We start from the raw sequence: 18,632 nt of genomic DNA, 5'->3' as shown, positions 1-18,632 counted from the left end.
GTGCTTGACCAATACTTTGCTTGTTGAAGTCGAGCAAAATGATTTATTTTACAATTTAAAGATATTTGATAAAACAAAATATATTTTCAAAAATAAAATAAAAATAGACACCATAAAACATAAAATGAATTATTATTTGCATCAAATTTTCTCTCTAATAAACCAAAAGGGTGTGCATTGATATGCATAAGAAAATGCCGCATTTTCAATTTTATGCAATTAGAATTTGGACCATTGAACGCCTCGCAGAGCCTATAAAATGGTTGCCGCCACATGTCGGTATGGTCTTGCATCTCATGTCTGCCCAGGTCTGTGCTTTTCCGAGAATGCCTTGGCCAAATTGCTAAAGCTTACACTTACAGCTCCAGCTGAAGCATACCTTTCTATGACTTCAACTACTCCAGGCTTCAAGATTTATTCCTTATTCAAAGGGTTACAAAGATAATAGAGATATCCCAGTGTATAGCTCATCTGTCCATGAAGTTAATTATCGAGTCACCTTGAGGAAAAAAAATCAATCAGTTTTCTCGGAACACTGTTTGATTATGTGTATGCCAATTCAAATCTTCAGCATATGTTCCTTTCTAATTAAGATGCAACGTCAGCTACCAAATATTAAAAGTTAACAAACAAGCGATAGTTGAGTCTAAAAACTTATAGTATTTCTAACTGGTTTAGATAAGCATTGTACAACCAAAGGAATTCCATCGCATTGAGAAATAAGAGCAGCATTTGCTGGGTCTGTCGAGAAGAACACATAAGAGAAAATACAAGGTGGGATTATGTTTAGTAAGTATTAACATATGGGGTCGGACTAGTCAACTAATCAACAGAAGCATTGCAGATACCACCAACACCAAATTCCACAAATTTCTCGTTTGGCTCAGTCACACACAGCCTAGGAACAGATCCAAAACATTAAGTTTTTCAAGCCAACAAAAATAAGGTGCTCAGTATTAAATCCTGCAGATATCAACGACCACTTCCTTATTCCTGCCTACACAAATCCAACTTGATATTGTACCTGGCACAGAAACGTAAAGTTGAAGGGATCATAGGCAAAGTTAGCTAAGTGTGCAACTACTTTTTTCCTTTGTTTCTGCAACACAATAAAGTCATTAAATCCCCCGGCATGTTTATCATCCGAGTCCATTTTCTTAGTTTGCATAAATTGGCCGATTAACTGAAGTAGCTAGCTAATGAAATATAATTATGTTCACCTATATGCAGTATGGGCAATAATTCAGCCTGAGGTATCATCATAACAAAAGTATATTATTCAATCAGGAAAATTATCAAACACGTATAGTACGATAAGCTGATTACCTCTTTAGATCAATTAATTACCTTCATTAGTAGCATTCTGAAATTCACTCACCAATTCCTACAATAGAGAGAGAAAGGGGGCAACATAGAAATTTATTTCATTCAAACACTTGAATATCGATAGTTAACCATAAGATTCACTATGGTCAACATCAAATCAATCAATTTTTACCCATATTTTGAAATTTGAAGAACCATGGATTGATTGATTTACAAAGAAGTAGTATCACTTGAAGGTATTGTAACCTGGAGTTGTCGTTACGTCATGACCGTTCTTTTTAAACATGAGGAAGTATTTACATAGGTCGGAGAGCGAAAAGAAAAGTTGTCCAATATAAACAGGTTTAGGAGGGTGTTCGGCAAGGAGATTTCCTTTTACTTCAAACCCTAGTTAGAGCTTCTATGGTCAATGTGGTTGTTTCATACGTGGCACCACCTTGAAGACATTCTTTTTTATCTATATGAGGGAATATATTTCTAAACACAATACATATAAAATTTTAATCTCCAACCCATAGTTTTTGAAATTTTTACGAATTTACGTGTCATTCACTTATTGTTAGATACAATTCCAAATTTTATTTTTAGGTAATTTTATTTATAAAATGCTAACTAGGAAGAGAAGACATCCTCTAATAATGTGTTTGGTCGAAGAATTCATAATTCCGAGGGATGAAACCATGTTAATGGTGGCACTCGTATCGTGCGTTGTTTGTAAACATTACATCAATAAAGCATACTCATGGAAAAAAAAGAACAACAACTCTGATTTGGAATTTCAACTACATTTGCAAACGGCTATCACTTTTATTTTCCTAAGTAACTTACATAGACACACGACTGTGGTCAAAGGGAAGCTACAAAGTTATTGCAATGCAAAAAATGATAATTATAGGACCACCCTCTTGTACCCAAAAAAACATTTTTTTGGATTCCAACGTATAGATGTATTTCTCTTCTGTGAAGATAGAAGGATTTGAGTTTTAATACATAGATAGAACAAAGATAATCATTTTTGGAGTATTAGTTTAACATTTCTCACATGTAAAGTACGTAATGTTGGGATTTTTAGGAGACAAAACGCAACTCAACGGCGTGCGTTTTCTTTTCCTTTCTTTCCTTCTGTCAAATTTTTGCTTTGGTAGTTTTTACTATTTCTTATCCAGATGGGTAGAGAGAAGTAGTGGCAGAAGAAGTGGTGACAAAACAATGATAATGATATTCTCTCTGTTCATGCAATAATGATGACGAAGAAGAGAGGAATGGCAACTTCCCGATAAAAACGAAGATAGCAGATTACTATTGATTCTGGTTGGTCTTTGACCCATCTTTGAGTCTCCACTCATGCTTCTCCACATGAATGGTTTTGGTTCCATAATCCACCTCCAATACCAATAGTAACCGTCTCTTATTTTCCTCTTTGTAATGATATAAGCCTTGTGCATTTTCAATTATCAATCCGCTTCTTGTTTTTCTTCTTGTTAGAGCGTGGATAAAGTTGTAAATTCTTATGCTATATTTGTCGCACACAACCACAGATAGTAAATTAGCTGAATATTCTTCGCTAGCCGATAGTAAAATAGGCAACCATCTAAGTTAGGTGGGATTAGCCGATAGTAAAATAGGCAACCATCTAAGTTAGGTGGGATTTGGAGTGAAGCCCGGTGCAGTTTATATTTAGCAATCAGTACAGCAAATGTCGTGAATATCATTTCTGTTTAGCATAAGTCCCCACTTCCTAGATATAGCAGTTCCACTATGGCACTTAAACTGCTGGGCATACTATATTAACATGTATTGTGGACGATAAGAAAGCTTCTAGCTAGAAAAATATTGCCAATATCTTAACCTTCCACTAACCCAGGACCAAAAGGTTTAATGGGATTGGGAGGGGTGAACATACCTTGAGATGTGGAGGTATCAGATTTTGGCAAAAAGTCGCACACCAGAAAGACACTTAGGAATACAAAGGGTTCCCAACTTGGGTAAACATACATAGGGGCAATGCAATCGCATCAATGATATAAGAACTAAGAACTTTTTCTTAGTATCTTGTTACAGGGACGGCATGGTTTATTAGAGGGGCGGCAGTGTGATAATAGTGTCCTTTTAGTTGGTTAGGAGGTGTCCAATTGATTTTGTAAATTGTCTAGATTACCCTCCCCATATTTTAACCTAAATCAAAGTTAAATTGAAAATTTGTTTTCTTTCTTCTTCTCTTCTCCTCCCATCAACCGTAACCTCCATTAAAACTAAAAATTTCATCGTCTTCGATTAATCATCGATTCGAAAATTAATCAAGTATAATGACTTATATGAGGTATGTTATGAAAACCCAGTTAGGGTTTACTTTATTTTGTTCGATTTAAGTTTAATTTCTATTAGAAATTAGGGTTTTAGGTGAAAATTGAAATACAAATTTCTGGGTTTATGTGAGTTACGGTTGATTTTAACTCTATTACGAACCGTAACTGGAGAATTTGATGTTGTTACGGTTGGTAATAGTTCAATTACCAACCGTATGTTCTTATATCTGACAATTTTCTTCAGTTACGGTTGGTAACCATTTTTATTTACCAACCGTAACTCAGTTACGGTTGGTATTGAGCATTTGGTTACCAACCGTAATTCAGTTACGGTTCTTATCGAGCATTTAGTTACCAACCGTAACTGGTTTTACAATTGGGTTTTCCCAAATTTAACCAGTTACGGTTGGTAGTTCATCTTTTACGAACCGTAACTATGAATTACGGTTGGTTACGAGCAAAATGTCAACCGTAATTAGCTCTGAAAATGTAAGAAATTGAAAAAAAAATTACGTATTTGAGCAACAAAAAGCTAGTTGGGACTAATTTAGAAGTATACCTGGTCATTTTCAGGCATTGGGTTTTCACTTTGTTGGTTAATTTCTTCAATTGATTGAGATTGACCTTCACTTTGGGTTAAAACTTCTCTACCATCTCCAAATTTTTTTTTTAAAACCCTAAAATCTGATTTTGTTTTGATTTTGAGTTAATATAAGTGAAATTAATCATTAACATTAAACTTGATTATCATCACTAAATTAGGTTATCAATTATGAGGGTTAATTTGTCATTTCCAATTTTTTTTATAAGGGACACTTTGAATGATCATGTAATGACTCCTTTTGTCCTATTAGAATGCCGCCCCTATAACGGGTTACTTTTCTTATCTTCAGAACCATTCATTTGACTGGGACTCGGACTTACACCTAAGAAAACACCAACAACCCCACCTATAAGATCTAGTTGTTCCCAACTATGTTGGGGTGAACTCAAACCCAAAATCAGTGCTCAGTATGTGGAATGTTACCATCATGATTAGAGGACTACAGAAACCTGGTGAAAGGAATTGGTCCTTGCAAATTCTAGATAAATAGCCTCCATACAAACTTTGGAATGAAAAATGACAACGTGATGTAACATTTAACAAACATATCACGTTCAAAGGACCTCGAAGGAAAAACACCATTGATTATAAATGAAAAAGAACAAATATGTACCATAAAAACACCCATGACCAAGAATAAAAACAAAAACAAAAACCCAACACAAAATACAAGAATGTTACATTCGCCAAAATTAGCAGTCTGCAAATTCCAAATTGCACCCTCAAATATCCTCAACTTTCTTTCCTTCTGGGTTGTGATCAGCCCTATATATTCATTGATCACCACTTACTAAATTTCCCCACCTAAGCATACAGGGACGACAGTAACTCAACTTACCACAAGAACTACCTTTAATCTCGACATGAAAAGTGTTGTTGGCTATAATTTCTAAAATAATACACACAATTATACTCTTTGACCAAGGGATTTAAAGATAAGGCCCACCCTAAAGAATTTGGCACTAAATCATCTTAACTCTCAAGGTTATTTCTCATTACTAAAGAAACTGCAAGATACAGCTCTCCAGTTAGAACTCCTGAATGATCACATATATCCTAGAGAGCACGGGGAATTGAGAAGAGTCATGGTAAAGGGTAGTGGAAGCAAGAGGGATCGAACTTATGAAATATTTATAGAATCAGATAGATAGATAATGTCAAGATTGGCTGACGTAGAGGACAGGTACCAACCCAGACATTTTGCCATCCCTTCCAGGTTTTTTCTTCTTCACCTGGAAAAAGATATTGGAAGGTCAAAACAGATTATTGAGAGAAGGAGAGAAGAGAGGAGTTGTACTGGTGAAAAAGACTCACATAGAACCAACCGTCCACCTCATAATCGATTTCGAGATCCTCTCCTGCTGTCAGGTTTAGCTGCAAGATAACAGTTAAAATTTGTGAACAAAATCATGCCATATGGATTACATCATCTAAGAGGGTTTAGGCTGTTGGCATTGTGCAAACTGGAGGTAAAACAATAGCAGTTCCATTTCTATGACGCACACCCTGACATGTTGGTTAATCCATGCGTGATTGTGAAGACCTAGAAAAAGTTTACCTCATCATCACCACCGGCAGTGAAGTCATATAATGCTTTCCCGAATTGTGAACTTTGTGAGGAAGCAGGCTCATCATCATCTTCATGGGATCCGAAACTCTGTGCTCCACGTCCCGCCAGAGGATTCTCAAACGACTCGAATCGCTGCATAACTGATGATGAATATGATGGAGGGTCTTCTCTAACCTGAACATTTGTGCAGATTAAATGCTATTAGCTTCGGTTTGATCATAATATGCAAAGGTGACTTGTATGACAGAGTATGGCCACTGACCGGAGATACTGGACTCTCGTATATTGATGGAGTACTGTAAGAAGGGTTGCTAAATCTGCTAGCAGCTGGTCCTGATGACCTATCCTGTTAATCCAAACACAAGTTGTGAGTAATTTCTAACACGTCGGTATCTGAACGTCCAAGATAAGAAATTTGTAGTTTGTTGGAATGTTCATTTCATTTGGCTGCCAAAAATATAACCATTCCAAAATAAAGTATCAAGGAGGAGAGCATGTAATACCCAAAATCGAATGATCTGCACAACTTAGAAGTGATTTCTCGAACTTTTATGACGCATATGATTCTAATGGTGATCTAAAATATATAAATTATCATTAAACATGTTTTTCTAGTTTTAATAAGCCAGTACAATTTGCATATAATAGACCACAGATGAAACACGGAGGGTATATGTACGAAACAACTGATAAGTGTTGGAGATAGATACCGAGGGCTGCGACGACAATCCTGATGGTTTTGAGCTAAACAAAGAGGGGTAGTTCATGCCACCAAAATGAGATGATATAGAAGTCTCCACCGATCCTGTCGACTCGGGAGATGATGACCAATATGACCTTGCATCTTCTTCCTGTAGAAGTAGATAAGAAACTTTAGCATTAAAGATCCTTGTCACTGACTGAGCCAGAGCACTTGAAAATACTACTGTTCTTGTACTCAAGCTGTATCCTACGCAAGATAAGATATCCAGTAATACCTCCATCTCTGAAGGTTCTAGAAGTGTCTTGGCCCACATATCATCGTAGCTAACTGATGGCCTAGAGGTATAATGCTCCTCTTCAACATCTGGAGCATCAGTTCCAGCGCCAGCAAGGAATTCATTTACCTATAAACATTTAGATAAAAACAAAGAAGTTAAAACCGCAGCAATTACACCACACTCTTAGGAGAAACAGACTTAACAGGAAAAAATATGAGCCTCACGGTGCAACAAGGGAAGGAAGTTCCAGAAATATCACATACAACTTATATATATCAAAATACTGCAGTTCATGCTGGACGTGATGACAAAGGATACTAGCCCTGTTAAGAGGATATAATATGTTTGATCATCTGATAGTCCCTGCAGATGTATTTAGACATGTATCTTACCCTGCTCATTGCTGGTGCATTCTTTCCCCACAAACCATCATCGCCTAAATTTGCAGCCCACGCGTTTACTAGGTCATCATCAAGCGCATCCGGCTCCTTTGCTGCTTCTTTAGTAGTTTCATAAATTAATTCAGAGATTCCCGTAGCAACAGCTGGATCGTTCAAACCAGTTGATGCACTTATGTTGTGTCGGGTACGATATATGTCAATAAGCTTCGCACTGTTACATGAATACAAGAAGTTAAATGAGATTTATTTATTTTTTACATAGGATCATACATTGTGTAACTGTCTGTCTCTGTACACTGGTTTTTAGGCTATTCAAAATCATTGCATTTTGCTACACCGAGTCGACCAAAGCAAACAATACGGCCATCAAAATGTTAAACCATTGAGTTGAGTGGTGCTGCAATAATAATGAAACGCTACCTTGTTGGCCCAAGCGGCAGATATTTTGCTCTTGGAACATAACAAAACAATGAAACCAGATCAAGCAACTTCTCATGAGTCTCATACAATTTCTTGAGTTCCTCATCTGTCCACTCCTTTTTTGTGTTATCATGATTATGTATTTCTCTGCATACACACGGACAAAACACATATAAGAGTGAACGAAGATCAATGTTAAGCACGATGAAGTAACTACATGCCTTTGCTCTTACTTGCTCAATTCATCTTGTTCTTTATACATTTCATCAAGAACCTTGATCATGGGACTTATTAAGGATCCTAGACCAGTACCACTCGCCCCTTGATCTTCGCCATTACTTACATACATATCTAAATATTGAGATTGCACCCCACCTTGTGCTAGAGCATTCAAGAATTCATATATCTGTAACCTGAAAGGCTCGCCAGACCTTATCGCAATAGTTGTAAGCGCTTGAGCAGCAATGATGCGAACCTGCAATCACAAATCAGAACAGGAGAATCAAAATGATTTTGTTGAATACAACACTAACATACCATGATGAAAAAGAGCCATCTTAAAACCAAATTAAAGACTTCGCCTAAAAGCCCCAAGGATGATAACTTTGCACAGATCCCAATTGATAATAAGTTAGGATCATTTTACCAGAAAAAACTCAATATATTGGGGCAACTCCGGACAAACATACCCAGAAATCCGGCGTCACCGCCAGATAAGTTTTCTTTATTTGATTGATCACCATTAAATAAATTTTACTTTGAACAAATGAAAATATAATCACTAGATTACCATACCGAACACTACTTAACAACCTTTTTCAAAGTTCTTTATTTTTTTAAGGAATATTTTGATATGTGAAAGAGAAACATACACATTTCGTCATTTTGCACTCAAATTTAGGTGAAGAGAAGAAACAAAGAAAAAGGTAGAGTTCCTATAAAATTCCCAATCAAGGATGAGGATGTGTTGAAGGAAAGGATATAGGTTTATAATTTTTCTTTCCTTCATTTGGGAAGTGGAAAGGCAGCAAAATCTTCTAAAATAAGTTACTGAATTTATAATGAAGCTGTTGAGATTTATTTTGGGAATAATATGCAGCTAAACGGTATCTACTTTTTATACGTCAGTAGGAATTAGAAAGAACTCAAGAGAAGGTAGCAAGATAGGAAAACATACCTCCCAGCCCCCACTGGACGCACACCTTTGTAGCCGAGTCAGCGCACCAGCTAGAGTAGGATTCCGAGAACTGGCAGCAGCAACCATTTTATCTGCGTCTAGCATCATCAGCGCAGTTCCAGGAGGGGTTGCAGACTCCCATGCGTACTCAGATGCAGCATAGTTTGCGTTTTCTCCAAGGAACCATACCTGCATGTGAACACCAGATTATCAAAGTATGTATACACTATAGGTGAGCCATGGGACATACAAAGAAAAATTCCACGAGTTCCTGTGGTTGCATTGCCTAAGAAACTGCAATAATGTTTCTATCATTGACTATACACTTGTTGACGCACCAATTTCGCCCATTCTGTCCTATAAACTTCTTGTGCACTAACATCGCATTACAGTAAAACATATGTAAATGTTAAAAAAACAAATCATACTTACTGCGGCCAGTACTAATCTCTGTAATGCTAAAGCCGACTTAGGATCAGACGCAGAAACCCTGTCTATGGATGTAATTCCAGACAGCGACCCAGGTTGTGGTGGTGGAAGATCAAGAACTATCGTTACGGCTTCCAAAGCTGTGTGTTTTCCATCTGGCCCAGCTCCAACAAGGCAAGTCTGAAAGAAACGTTGATTGTTTTTATTTATTTATTTTAAAGCTGAAAGTCAAACAAAACATGATGCACCACTCTACCAACAGGTCATGCATGTGAGTCATGTCAAAGCATAAGTTAGGTGAAACTAATATACAAAAATTACTAATTTGGGCCACAAAATGATATTCTGAAAGTTTCATACTTTCAGAATATCATTTGTGTACATAGGTTAAAATCAAAATTATATGCGAGAAATTGGAAGAACATAACTCCAAAAAGCAAATTGAGGTTGGCCTAACAGTAAGTTTAGGACTTTCGAAGTTATTCGTAAGTCACCAATCATATGAGACTGATTTAACTTGTTTATGAGGCCATAATCTGGCACCAAGGGACGTACTAACTCAGACCAGTTAGAGCAGAATGAGGATATAACAAATAGTATTGAGTAGTAAAGGAAAAAACAAGAAAACAGCATTCAGAAGAATCTAGGGATAGCACAATGAACGAGTGATGTTCAGAATGTAAAATGAGGATCTTGACCCACTAGACTGCTTTGTAAAAATTGATAAATGAGAAGGTTATAGTAAGATTCTGAAGAGTTAAACCTACTTTCCATAGCAACTGCAACACATCGGCGTCAATCTTTCCGGGAACTTTCGTTGCAAAAATTCTCGCAATTTCAAGAAGAGTGACAGCCATGTCTGGTGTTGCCTGATAAACCAACAATGCAGATGTTAAGGTAAAAGAAGTTTGACAAACCACAATATACAAAATGATCCAAATGAAGATGAAATATTTCAGCAGTTTTGTACGGGTTACATTAAGAAACTAAAAAAACAAAACATGACATCGGAATGCATAGAAATATACAGCAAATAGACAATCACTAATACAAGTTGGATGTATGCAGCATCTTTACTACTCATCCTGTAACAATGCATTAGGAATTAAAGACCAAAACATTTCAAATTTAGTGAAAAATTACCAATTACTATGCAAAGATCAATGTTATGATTACAGGTTCAGGATATATACAGAGTTCTTTCATACACAAGCCTATCCAATAAAGGATATAGACAGGTGTATCTCCAGTACTAGCAATGTACCTACAAATACACATCATTCCTAATAGGCTCATTTAGTATGCGAATGAACTGCCAACAAGCACTTAACAGGTTGATGTGCAACAAATCAAACACAACAGTTAATTTGGCATTTGTACAAATTACCAAATATACCTATTTGAACAGTTGAGAAACAAACCCCAACAATTATTAGGTAAACATAAACAACTATGCTAATACAAACTAATTATAAGAAATGTTGTTCCGCTTTTTTGACATACCTTAAACCGAGCATGCAAAGTGAGCAAGATATCATTCAAGAGTGTTGCAGGCCAAGCTGGATCAGAAAGCTCTGACGCAATTATAGATTCTAGTTCTTCAAAAGATTCATATGGACTTTGCATCCAGATCAATGCTTTTATCACCATTGCTCTAACATAAACACACTCGCATGCTACAGTAGTTCGCACAACTTCCATTAATGAAGCTAATAAACTAGCAATTGTATCCTTGCCTCCTGCCCCATTGGATAATGAAGAAGACTTCCGGGGAGCTGCAAAACAATAAAAGAGAAGCTATTAATATATACCAGAAAAATTATTTGAAGTTTCTTTTACCTTTAAACATTTTAGATAAACAGAAAACAGAATTCTTATGTACAAGACTTTTGGATTAAAAATTAAACATTTAGAACTACTTACTGACGGATGAATTAAACTCGACTATAGATATGATTATGTTCCATATCTGCATAGAAGCATTTTGCTACTAGACTAAAAAAATGGGCATAAGAAAAAAAAAGTAATGAAATAAGTCATAGTTTAGCTTATGGAACCACGAGACTGTTTTGTTATATGATTAAACTTAAACCATCTCAATATGCCAGCCAAAACTTCAAACTGAGTTTGCAGTTCTAAGAAACAAGTAACAGTAAGTGCAGAGACTAATTAGTGATTGCATTTCAAGTCTCTGATAAATGAAGGGTTTTTTTTTCGGACGACATGGTTGCTGGCCCAAGTATTCTCAAGTATGACAAAGTGCATTAGTGCAAGTCTCTATGTGTTAATTGGTATACATCAATAAATAAGTGGTTCTCTAAATAAATGAACGGCTTACTATTTCCTATCAGAGAAAATGAACCTAGAGGATAAAAGTTATAGATACAACAGTCAACAGTAGCATATGAAACAAGCTCAGTGGAATGACATAACAAACAAGATGGCGGGTATGACTGGCTGAGTATCGAACTTCGCTAGTCCAGAAAGGGAACACTAAGAATCACCCAGACAGTCCTTTTTATCTTCTCTTGTATCATGCAAGTGTGCTAGACCAAGTCACAAAAGATAAACCTATTAACTGAATCATAGAACAGTAATGTTCGATACAATTGTATGAATAAATGTAATGGCAGTACACTCACACAATAAGATAAATTACCTTCAGCTAGTGGATTGATATCCTCGTCAATGTACTCTACACTTTCATTCAGATGTGCTCCTTCGTCGATGTCTTGGATGCCTAATGCAAATGCAGCAGCCCGACTCTTCCCCATCTCCTGCACAACTCTTGATGCAGCATGAAGTACAGGCCTCGAGAAACTTCTAAAAGAACTTTCAAGTCTGGAAAGAAAACAAATATAATCAAGCACAAACGACAAAATGCTTGATGTATTGAGCAACCCAATGGTGAGAATTTCAACTTTACAGTTTGACGACTCTTTACTTTTGAGAAGCCCAGTGAGACGGTATGCTTATAAAAAATCAGACCCCTTCAAAGTCGTATGATGCAAGTACCTCGTCAATGTAAATTAGAATGCAGAAACATAACAAAGACATAAGTGAAACCCACGAACCTTCTCATTACAAGTTTTACAAGAGGCTGTGGGCGCCTTGTTTTCTGAGAAGCTTTCTCTTTGACAGGCTTTGGTGGGAGACCATCTTTGGACTCACCATCCTTTGATGACACAGACGGTGCCTCTGGCAGCTTGAGAATTTCTCTGGTCAACCGGTACCATCCAGCAGCACGTTCTTCCGTGCTACCAAAACAGAAAAGGTTAAGTTTGTCAAACTACTAGACTAAGAAAATCAAAGAAGACATGATATGGGCAACTTCCATGACAATTCCAATTCATCTGCTGAAACAAAAAACATTCTTGCCATAATAATTACAAACAGATCATCGACATACTTCTCCGTGTTATCGAATTTGCCCAATACACAAAGAATAGCTTCAAAACAAACTCTTTCACTAGGATCCAGAAGAAGTTGGTAGAGCACGGAGGCAAATTGAGATTTAATGTCAGGTCTCTCTGCAAATAATAGTAAAGGTCATATTAACCTTATATTCCAGTTTGACACGTTAATTACTAATTAGATGCATGTAGTTACATTTACCATCTAACGCACGAGCTCTAGATATGGTGTGGCACAATCTGGCAAGAGAGACTCTTGCAAGGACATCGTGCAGATGGAGAACATCCTGCAAAGCCCCTGAATCATATAATATTTATCACAACTTAGCCAACAATAATCTGAAATGCGTTACAGGCTGTATAAATGTATAATAAGTGTATTAAAATATTTGATGAAATAAGCACTAGCATCTATTTCCTATCCCTACATTGGTCAGGCTAAATGACTGTTGTGAACCATTTCTTTTACCCAAGTATACACATGCTTTTGGTAAGGCTAGTAGGTCTCAGTGGCAAAATTCACATCACTGAGTGCTGATGTTCTTTGGAAAGAAGAAAACATGAAACTAGATTCATTCCTTGAGTGCATTATACAAATTATAGGTAGTCGCGAAGAAACAAAGAGAATAGGCGATACCTCCAGGGAGAACAAGTTTTCCTGCACACACAGAAAAACATAAAAGAAATTGTTAGAAATATATTTGAAACCAACTAATTACACCCCTTAGCCGCCAATGTCGCCCCACCTTCCAGCAGATTCTTTTCATTAAAAATCTCAAAAATTTGACTATCTAATTATGCAAACGAGAATAGAAGTTCCTACTAATCTGTGAATAATTAGTATATATGTAGAGTTAAGCAACTTACCCAAAGCCATCGCAACAGAATAAGGATCTTTAGTGGCCAACTCAGAAATCATTGCCAGAGCATGCCTCACAGCAACTGGATCAGCAAATGATACACTACAGTGACAAGTGAGTCTCAATTAACAAACTAAATATGTAACTGCAGAAGCCAAAATATAGCAGCAGTAAAGATAAATATAACCAACCTCAAAGTAACATGCTAAAGACAAAAGAGTGCAATATACACGTAGATCCCATTAAAGTTTACTAAAAATCAGATCAAGCATGCAACATAAAATGTAACTGCCATGAAAAATTCATTACTCTCATAAATAAATAAAAACTGAAGAACTTGATTATAGAACAAACTAGAAGAGAATAATTTGGATATGGCTGAGTACAAGTTACAACACCATGAAAGCTGAACGATTCTGGAGCTATTAACTTTGGATCTGAACAAAATTTAGGATAAGGTGCTTCATAGCAGAATATGATAATCTAAATACTGACGAATTGGTAGATTCCTAACAAAGCTTGTCAAAATATATATAGTAAGAGGATATTCATTTGATGGTTAAACACATGTCAAACTTAATTGTGAAACTTAACTATAAGAATACTTGTTTGATAATAAGAATCACAGCGACAAATAAAATTCACAACAGTAGTCTATAAGAATGAGCATAAAAGGCTCTTTCAAAATAAAAGAGCTTGTGAACTCCACAGGGTAACAGGAAATTATATGATGAGATCTTCTACTTTTAAGCTTCATATTCACAGATGTACAGAGCATTATTACCTTAGTTGGATTAACGTATGACATTTTATTCGTAACCTAGGCTGTAGACATTTGGCCTTTTTAAATCATCTAAGGAACAACCTTCACTGACTTGAAAATACTAAAAAAATAATAAAAAATCATTTAACGAATAAAACTAATTTATATCTCATAAAGATTTTATGTACTGTGAAGAGTGCAACAATTAGGTTTAGGCATTCTCCATTAGGAACCACTTAAAAGTTAAGACTCGCAAAACATGAGCACTTAAATTCAAAAGAAAAAGAAAGTTGAATATATATTGCTTACCCCTGTACAGCACGGTGAAGGAAAGCTGGATTCCCAGGGTCTAGAGGAAGTCTTCTCAAAGCACTGAGTGCAGCGTATTGCAGATTACTCCGTATAACAAACTGTAAGAGTTCATAAGGTCATTAATAATCTCACTAATTCTCTTTGAAGCAGTAGGGGATTAGGATGCTTCAAAAATTGCACTTAGTTGCAAAAATAGAAGAACTATTTGTGTAAAATGGTTTATTCACAAGGATTACAAAAAATTCCCATTAGAACTGATACAAATTCCATGACGTGTTACAAGAGAGGGGAAAGACAGCAATAACTGCAAAATCCTTAGACTGAACCAGGTATTTCTGATAAGAAACGTTGAAAACAAACTGATATAATATTCTCGAACACTAACATAATTATTGGTAAAATTATCTGCTTCCCGAACTTGTGTAGGAACGAACATTTAAGCAGAAACCGACACTCCGAACAACATATAAACTAAAAAAATTACTGAGGACATAGAAAAAGAACTTCGAGAAGAATTGATATCTAATTCTGCTGCTAAAAGAAGCTAATATCTAATTCTGCTGCTAAAATAAGTTATTTGGTAAAAAAAAACATATATATATATATATATGTTTTTTACTTGATGTGTGACCAACCCTCAACAACAAGCCAATTGCTTACAATGGGAACTGCATGTCGACATTAAATTAACATATTTTTTTTCCATTGGCATTCACATGTAACCAGTTACCTCTTTATCACCACCTTTTGTACCAAATATTCCCTTCTTCCTCTTTTGTTTTGTATCACCAACCTAGGTTCAATAAGCATAGATACAAATCGTTAATAGTATATAGTTTACAGAAAATGAATTCCCCTGCAGAAGAAACTACAAAGCAAATTCTGGTCTGTGTCAACTAATTTAAGCAAAGAAATTTCATATACACTTGTTCCAACAGATCGCTGACATGGAGTTTAAGAAAAAACCTTCTCAAGGATACCAAACACAATTTCATATAATTGGGTCAAAATCTCGGTGCTGCTTGATGGTGCGTATGTGAGGGCTTTCAAAGCAGCAATTCTTCGAGCATGAACTGCAAAAGATACACAAACGCAAGTCAAATAGAGAAATCAACGGAGGAATATCTATTAAAACATGACCCAGCATGATATCAAGTACAAAAGGCAGAAAGTTAGGTTTAATTTGATCCAGGAATCACTTTACATTCAACATCTTCATTTAATGACTCTGTCGTAAGCTGATTTACAATTCGAGGTACAACATCTGCTCTAGTAACCCCACCACCAGCATCAATGTCCGCAAGAGCATCCCAGTTTGGTGTAGGAATCCCACCACCTGCGCTTAAACCCTGTGAACCAGTATCTGATAAAATCCTCGCCAAGTAGTAATAAACATAGCGTAGAACATTTCTGTCCTCGCACTGCTGATCAAGCTACAAAATTAAAATAGTACATAAGCCCACCTGATCCACTCCATAGAAATATGTGTATGCATTGCTAAAATATACTGGCCCATTCATGATAACAGAACTCTATAGATTTTCAAGTTCTGAGATCAGAGTAATATGCAGAGAAGAAAAATAACATAATACTGTATAAATTGGTTTGAAAGAAGATGAGAATAAGTTCCGAGTATAAACTTCTCAAGGAAACACTTCCAAAGGACAAGGTTTGGATGAGCCAACTCTCACTAGTTTCTAGGCTCGCTACAATGTGTTAGCAAAATTTGTAAGCAATTGGGAAGATACATCACACCAACTAGTATAATTATACATTGTTAACGAAGAAAGCATGATAACATAGAGGATAAGTTTTTGGGCAGAAAAAAAGCTTCAATGCCTACAACCCAGTAGGCTTAGATGCCAGGTCTATCATAAACATCTGCCATTCAATTCAACTATAGCACACAGATAAGACACAACAAAAATGTTTGACCCAGTTAGATCATGTTTGACTCAGTTAGAACTGTTCAACAAATATGTGAAAACTAACAGCAATGAGACATAGAGGAGGGGAGAGAGAGAGAGAGAGAGATTACCATGAGAAGAGATGGTGCTACAGAAGGGTCCACTGAGTTATATACAGCAAGTTTGGGGAACACATGATGCACTAACTGCTTCTGGGAGCTTTTCTACAGAACAAATTCAAGAAAGGTGACAGGTTAAGGTTCGTAGAGAAGTGTGGATGAAACAAAATGAGCAACTAGAGATAATAGCATACTTCTAATCAATAAAAATATTATAAATGAAAAACGACCACCCTTACCTGATCTGACGAAGCGGCAAGTTCGTGAATACTCCTAGCAAGCTGTGCATATGAAACCGGCTGCAAAAAGAAATAATTGTTTGACAATGCAAAACATAATATACAACACAAACATTCATGAGTGATGACTATTCAGACATCGGGAACTCCTATGTCAAGGACTTGTGGCAGATAAACAGAACTCAACAATGACGGAATGGAATTTCAAGGGTCAATAAAGAGCTTGCAGATGCAAATACCTTTCTCTTCTGTTTGCTTGTCATATTTGTTCTCACAGGATTTAAAGCTTTGGCTACTGCCATGGTATCGCTTTGTATCTGCATCAAGGTGCCCCTTTTAGACCTCTTCTCTGTTGGCACTGGCTTCTGAGCCGGTTTCCCAAGGATGGATGGCGTTGTTGATGACGTAGATGCGGGGGCAGATGAAGGATCTGAAGTGATAAGATCCATAAGTGTTGTCCCCGAAGCATCCTAACAAGATGTGGCAACCATATCATACATCCGTTATAAATGTCAAATATAAACCTAACAATTTCATCCCTGATGTAAGAAGTATCCAATTACAAGTTAATAACGAAATTTGGTGAACATTAAACACATAGTTCGTATGATAAGCTCGAGTAAATATTGATCCTACTAATATGAGAGTTGGTGAAGTTCAGTTTCTGTGGGCGTGGTCATTACAACCATTAAAGCTGAATAATTCCAACCCTAACTATTAAATATGCTTATGCCAGTTTGGATGCTGGTTAGATATCTACAAAATCAAATGGAAGTAGGAAAAAGTGGACGAGTAGAATGAATCGTAAATCGCTAATTTTACTGCTTTAAAAAAATGACAAATTGAAATGACAATGAAATGAACTTACTCTCATGCGTTGAACTCAAAAACCTAACTATACACCACTAATTCTTCTTCTTCGTATATCATCCAACATATAGAATTACGTAATAATTGAAGCTATTAACAAATGAATTACTTCAAATTTGATGATAGATCTGGTTTTTTCGTGTCATCTTATTCAGTTGATAATGTAGTAAAGATTTGAAATACAAAAAATGATGAGATCTCTTACCGTAGCCATGGATGCAGATTAAGGAAGCTGATCTGCCCAACTCGGGAAACAAATTAGGGCAAATTGTATCCGTCTCCGTTTCGGAGAAGAGTTAACGAGAGATCCAGCGGGAAAGTGATGGGTTTCTTTCTAATTTTTTTCTAAAAATATTTTCCAACTGTTCTTGTTGTTGAGAGATGAGTAGTCTCTCGCTGATGTTTTTTTTTCCTATTTCCGATGTAATAATATGTTCCTGGATGGACTCACTTTTTCCTTCCTACCTTTTACGCCCACCCACCCCAATCCCGCTCGCGTTTGCTCTAGTTGATGCAGAAACTGTGGGGCGGAATTATACGGTATTCTGGTTTGAACTTTTGAGCTTTTGGGCTTTTTGTGTTTTATCAAAATTTTGATTACCTTTGATGGGAGCTTCAAAACTATACATGAGATGATCAAAGCAATTCAATAAACAAATTTGAAGTTTTTTAATTTTTCTCCCATGATACACTTAACAAACATGAAAAACGGGGGCAAATCAATAAATTTGACGGTTTGTTCAACGCGGATCAATATGAGCTAAAACCGCGCGGACCAACAAAATTCGCAGGAGGATTTTTTCCAACCGCCAGTGGGCCTTCCAAAATCGCTCACTGTAAATTGAGTTTTCCAAAAGTTATTTACTATTATTTATCTCATTTTATTCCATTTTATCTCATACAAATACAATATTTTAAACTTTAACTCTATCTTAC

General features: G+C 36.3%; 1 protein-coding gene and 1 pseudogene across 1 annotated transcript; both read right to left on the bottom strand.

Annotated features, from left to right (window-relative positions):
* Nucleotides 1-294: 294 nt before the first annotated feature.
* LOC113306145 lies at nucleotides 295-1,773 on the bottom strand (annotated as a pseudogene).
* A 3,011-nt stretch (nucleotides 1,774-4,784) lies between these two features.
* Nucleotides 4,785-18,115, bottom strand: LOC113303357. Its single transcript, XM_026552389.1, has 27 exons — nucleotides 17,902-18,115; nucleotides 17,066-17,296; nucleotides 16,827-16,886; nucleotides 16,600-16,692; nucleotides 15,766-15,994; nucleotides 15,528-15,634; nucleotides 15,292-15,354; nucleotides 14,559-14,659; nucleotides 13,494-13,588; nucleotides 13,264-13,284; nucleotides 12,829-12,924; nucleotides 12,623-12,743; nucleotides 12,288-12,470; nucleotides 11,873-12,054; nucleotides 10,717-10,988; nucleotides 9,981-10,082; nucleotides 9,217-9,393; nucleotides 8,785-8,973; nucleotides 7,841-8,082; nucleotides 7,608-7,754; nucleotides 7,179-7,398; nucleotides 6,784-6,912; nucleotides 6,517-6,657; nucleotides 6,069-6,152; nucleotides 5,795-5,980; nucleotides 5,551-5,610; nucleotides 4,785-5,468 (listed from the first exon to the last, which is right to left on the bottom strand). The coding sequence occupies exons 1-27, from the start codon at nucleotides 17,908-17,910 to the stop codon at nucleotides 5,394-5,396; spliced, it is 3,615 nt and encodes a 1,204-aa protein (XP_026408174.1). The 5' UTR covers nucleotides 17,911-18,115; the 3' UTR covers nucleotides 4,785-5,393.
* Between the last annotated feature and the right edge of the window lie 517 nt (nucleotides 18,116-18,632).

Source organism: Papaver somniferum, chromosome 8, assembly GCF_003573695.1.
Source record: "Papaver somniferum cultivar HN1 chromosome 8, ASM357369v1, whole genome shotgun sequence".
Classification (NCBI taxonomy): domain Eukaryota; kingdom Viridiplantae; phylum Streptophyta; class Magnoliopsida; order Ranunculales; family Papaveraceae; genus Papaver; species Papaver somniferum.
This window is presented reverse-complemented; position numbering and strand designations above follow the sequence as displayed.

Excerpts from the sequence above, each read along its gene's own strand:
- LOC113303357 (XM_026552389.1), bottom strand. Across the intron at positions 8,974-9,216 it reads AGAGATTAGTACTGGCCGCA|GTATGGTTCCTTGGAGAAAA; the intron begins GTAAGTATGATT and ends GTTCACATGCAG. Across the intron at positions 5,611-5,794 it reads CTGCCGGTGGTGATGATGAG|CTAAACCTGACAGCAGGAGA; the intron begins GTAAACTTTTTC and ends GTTATCTTGCAG.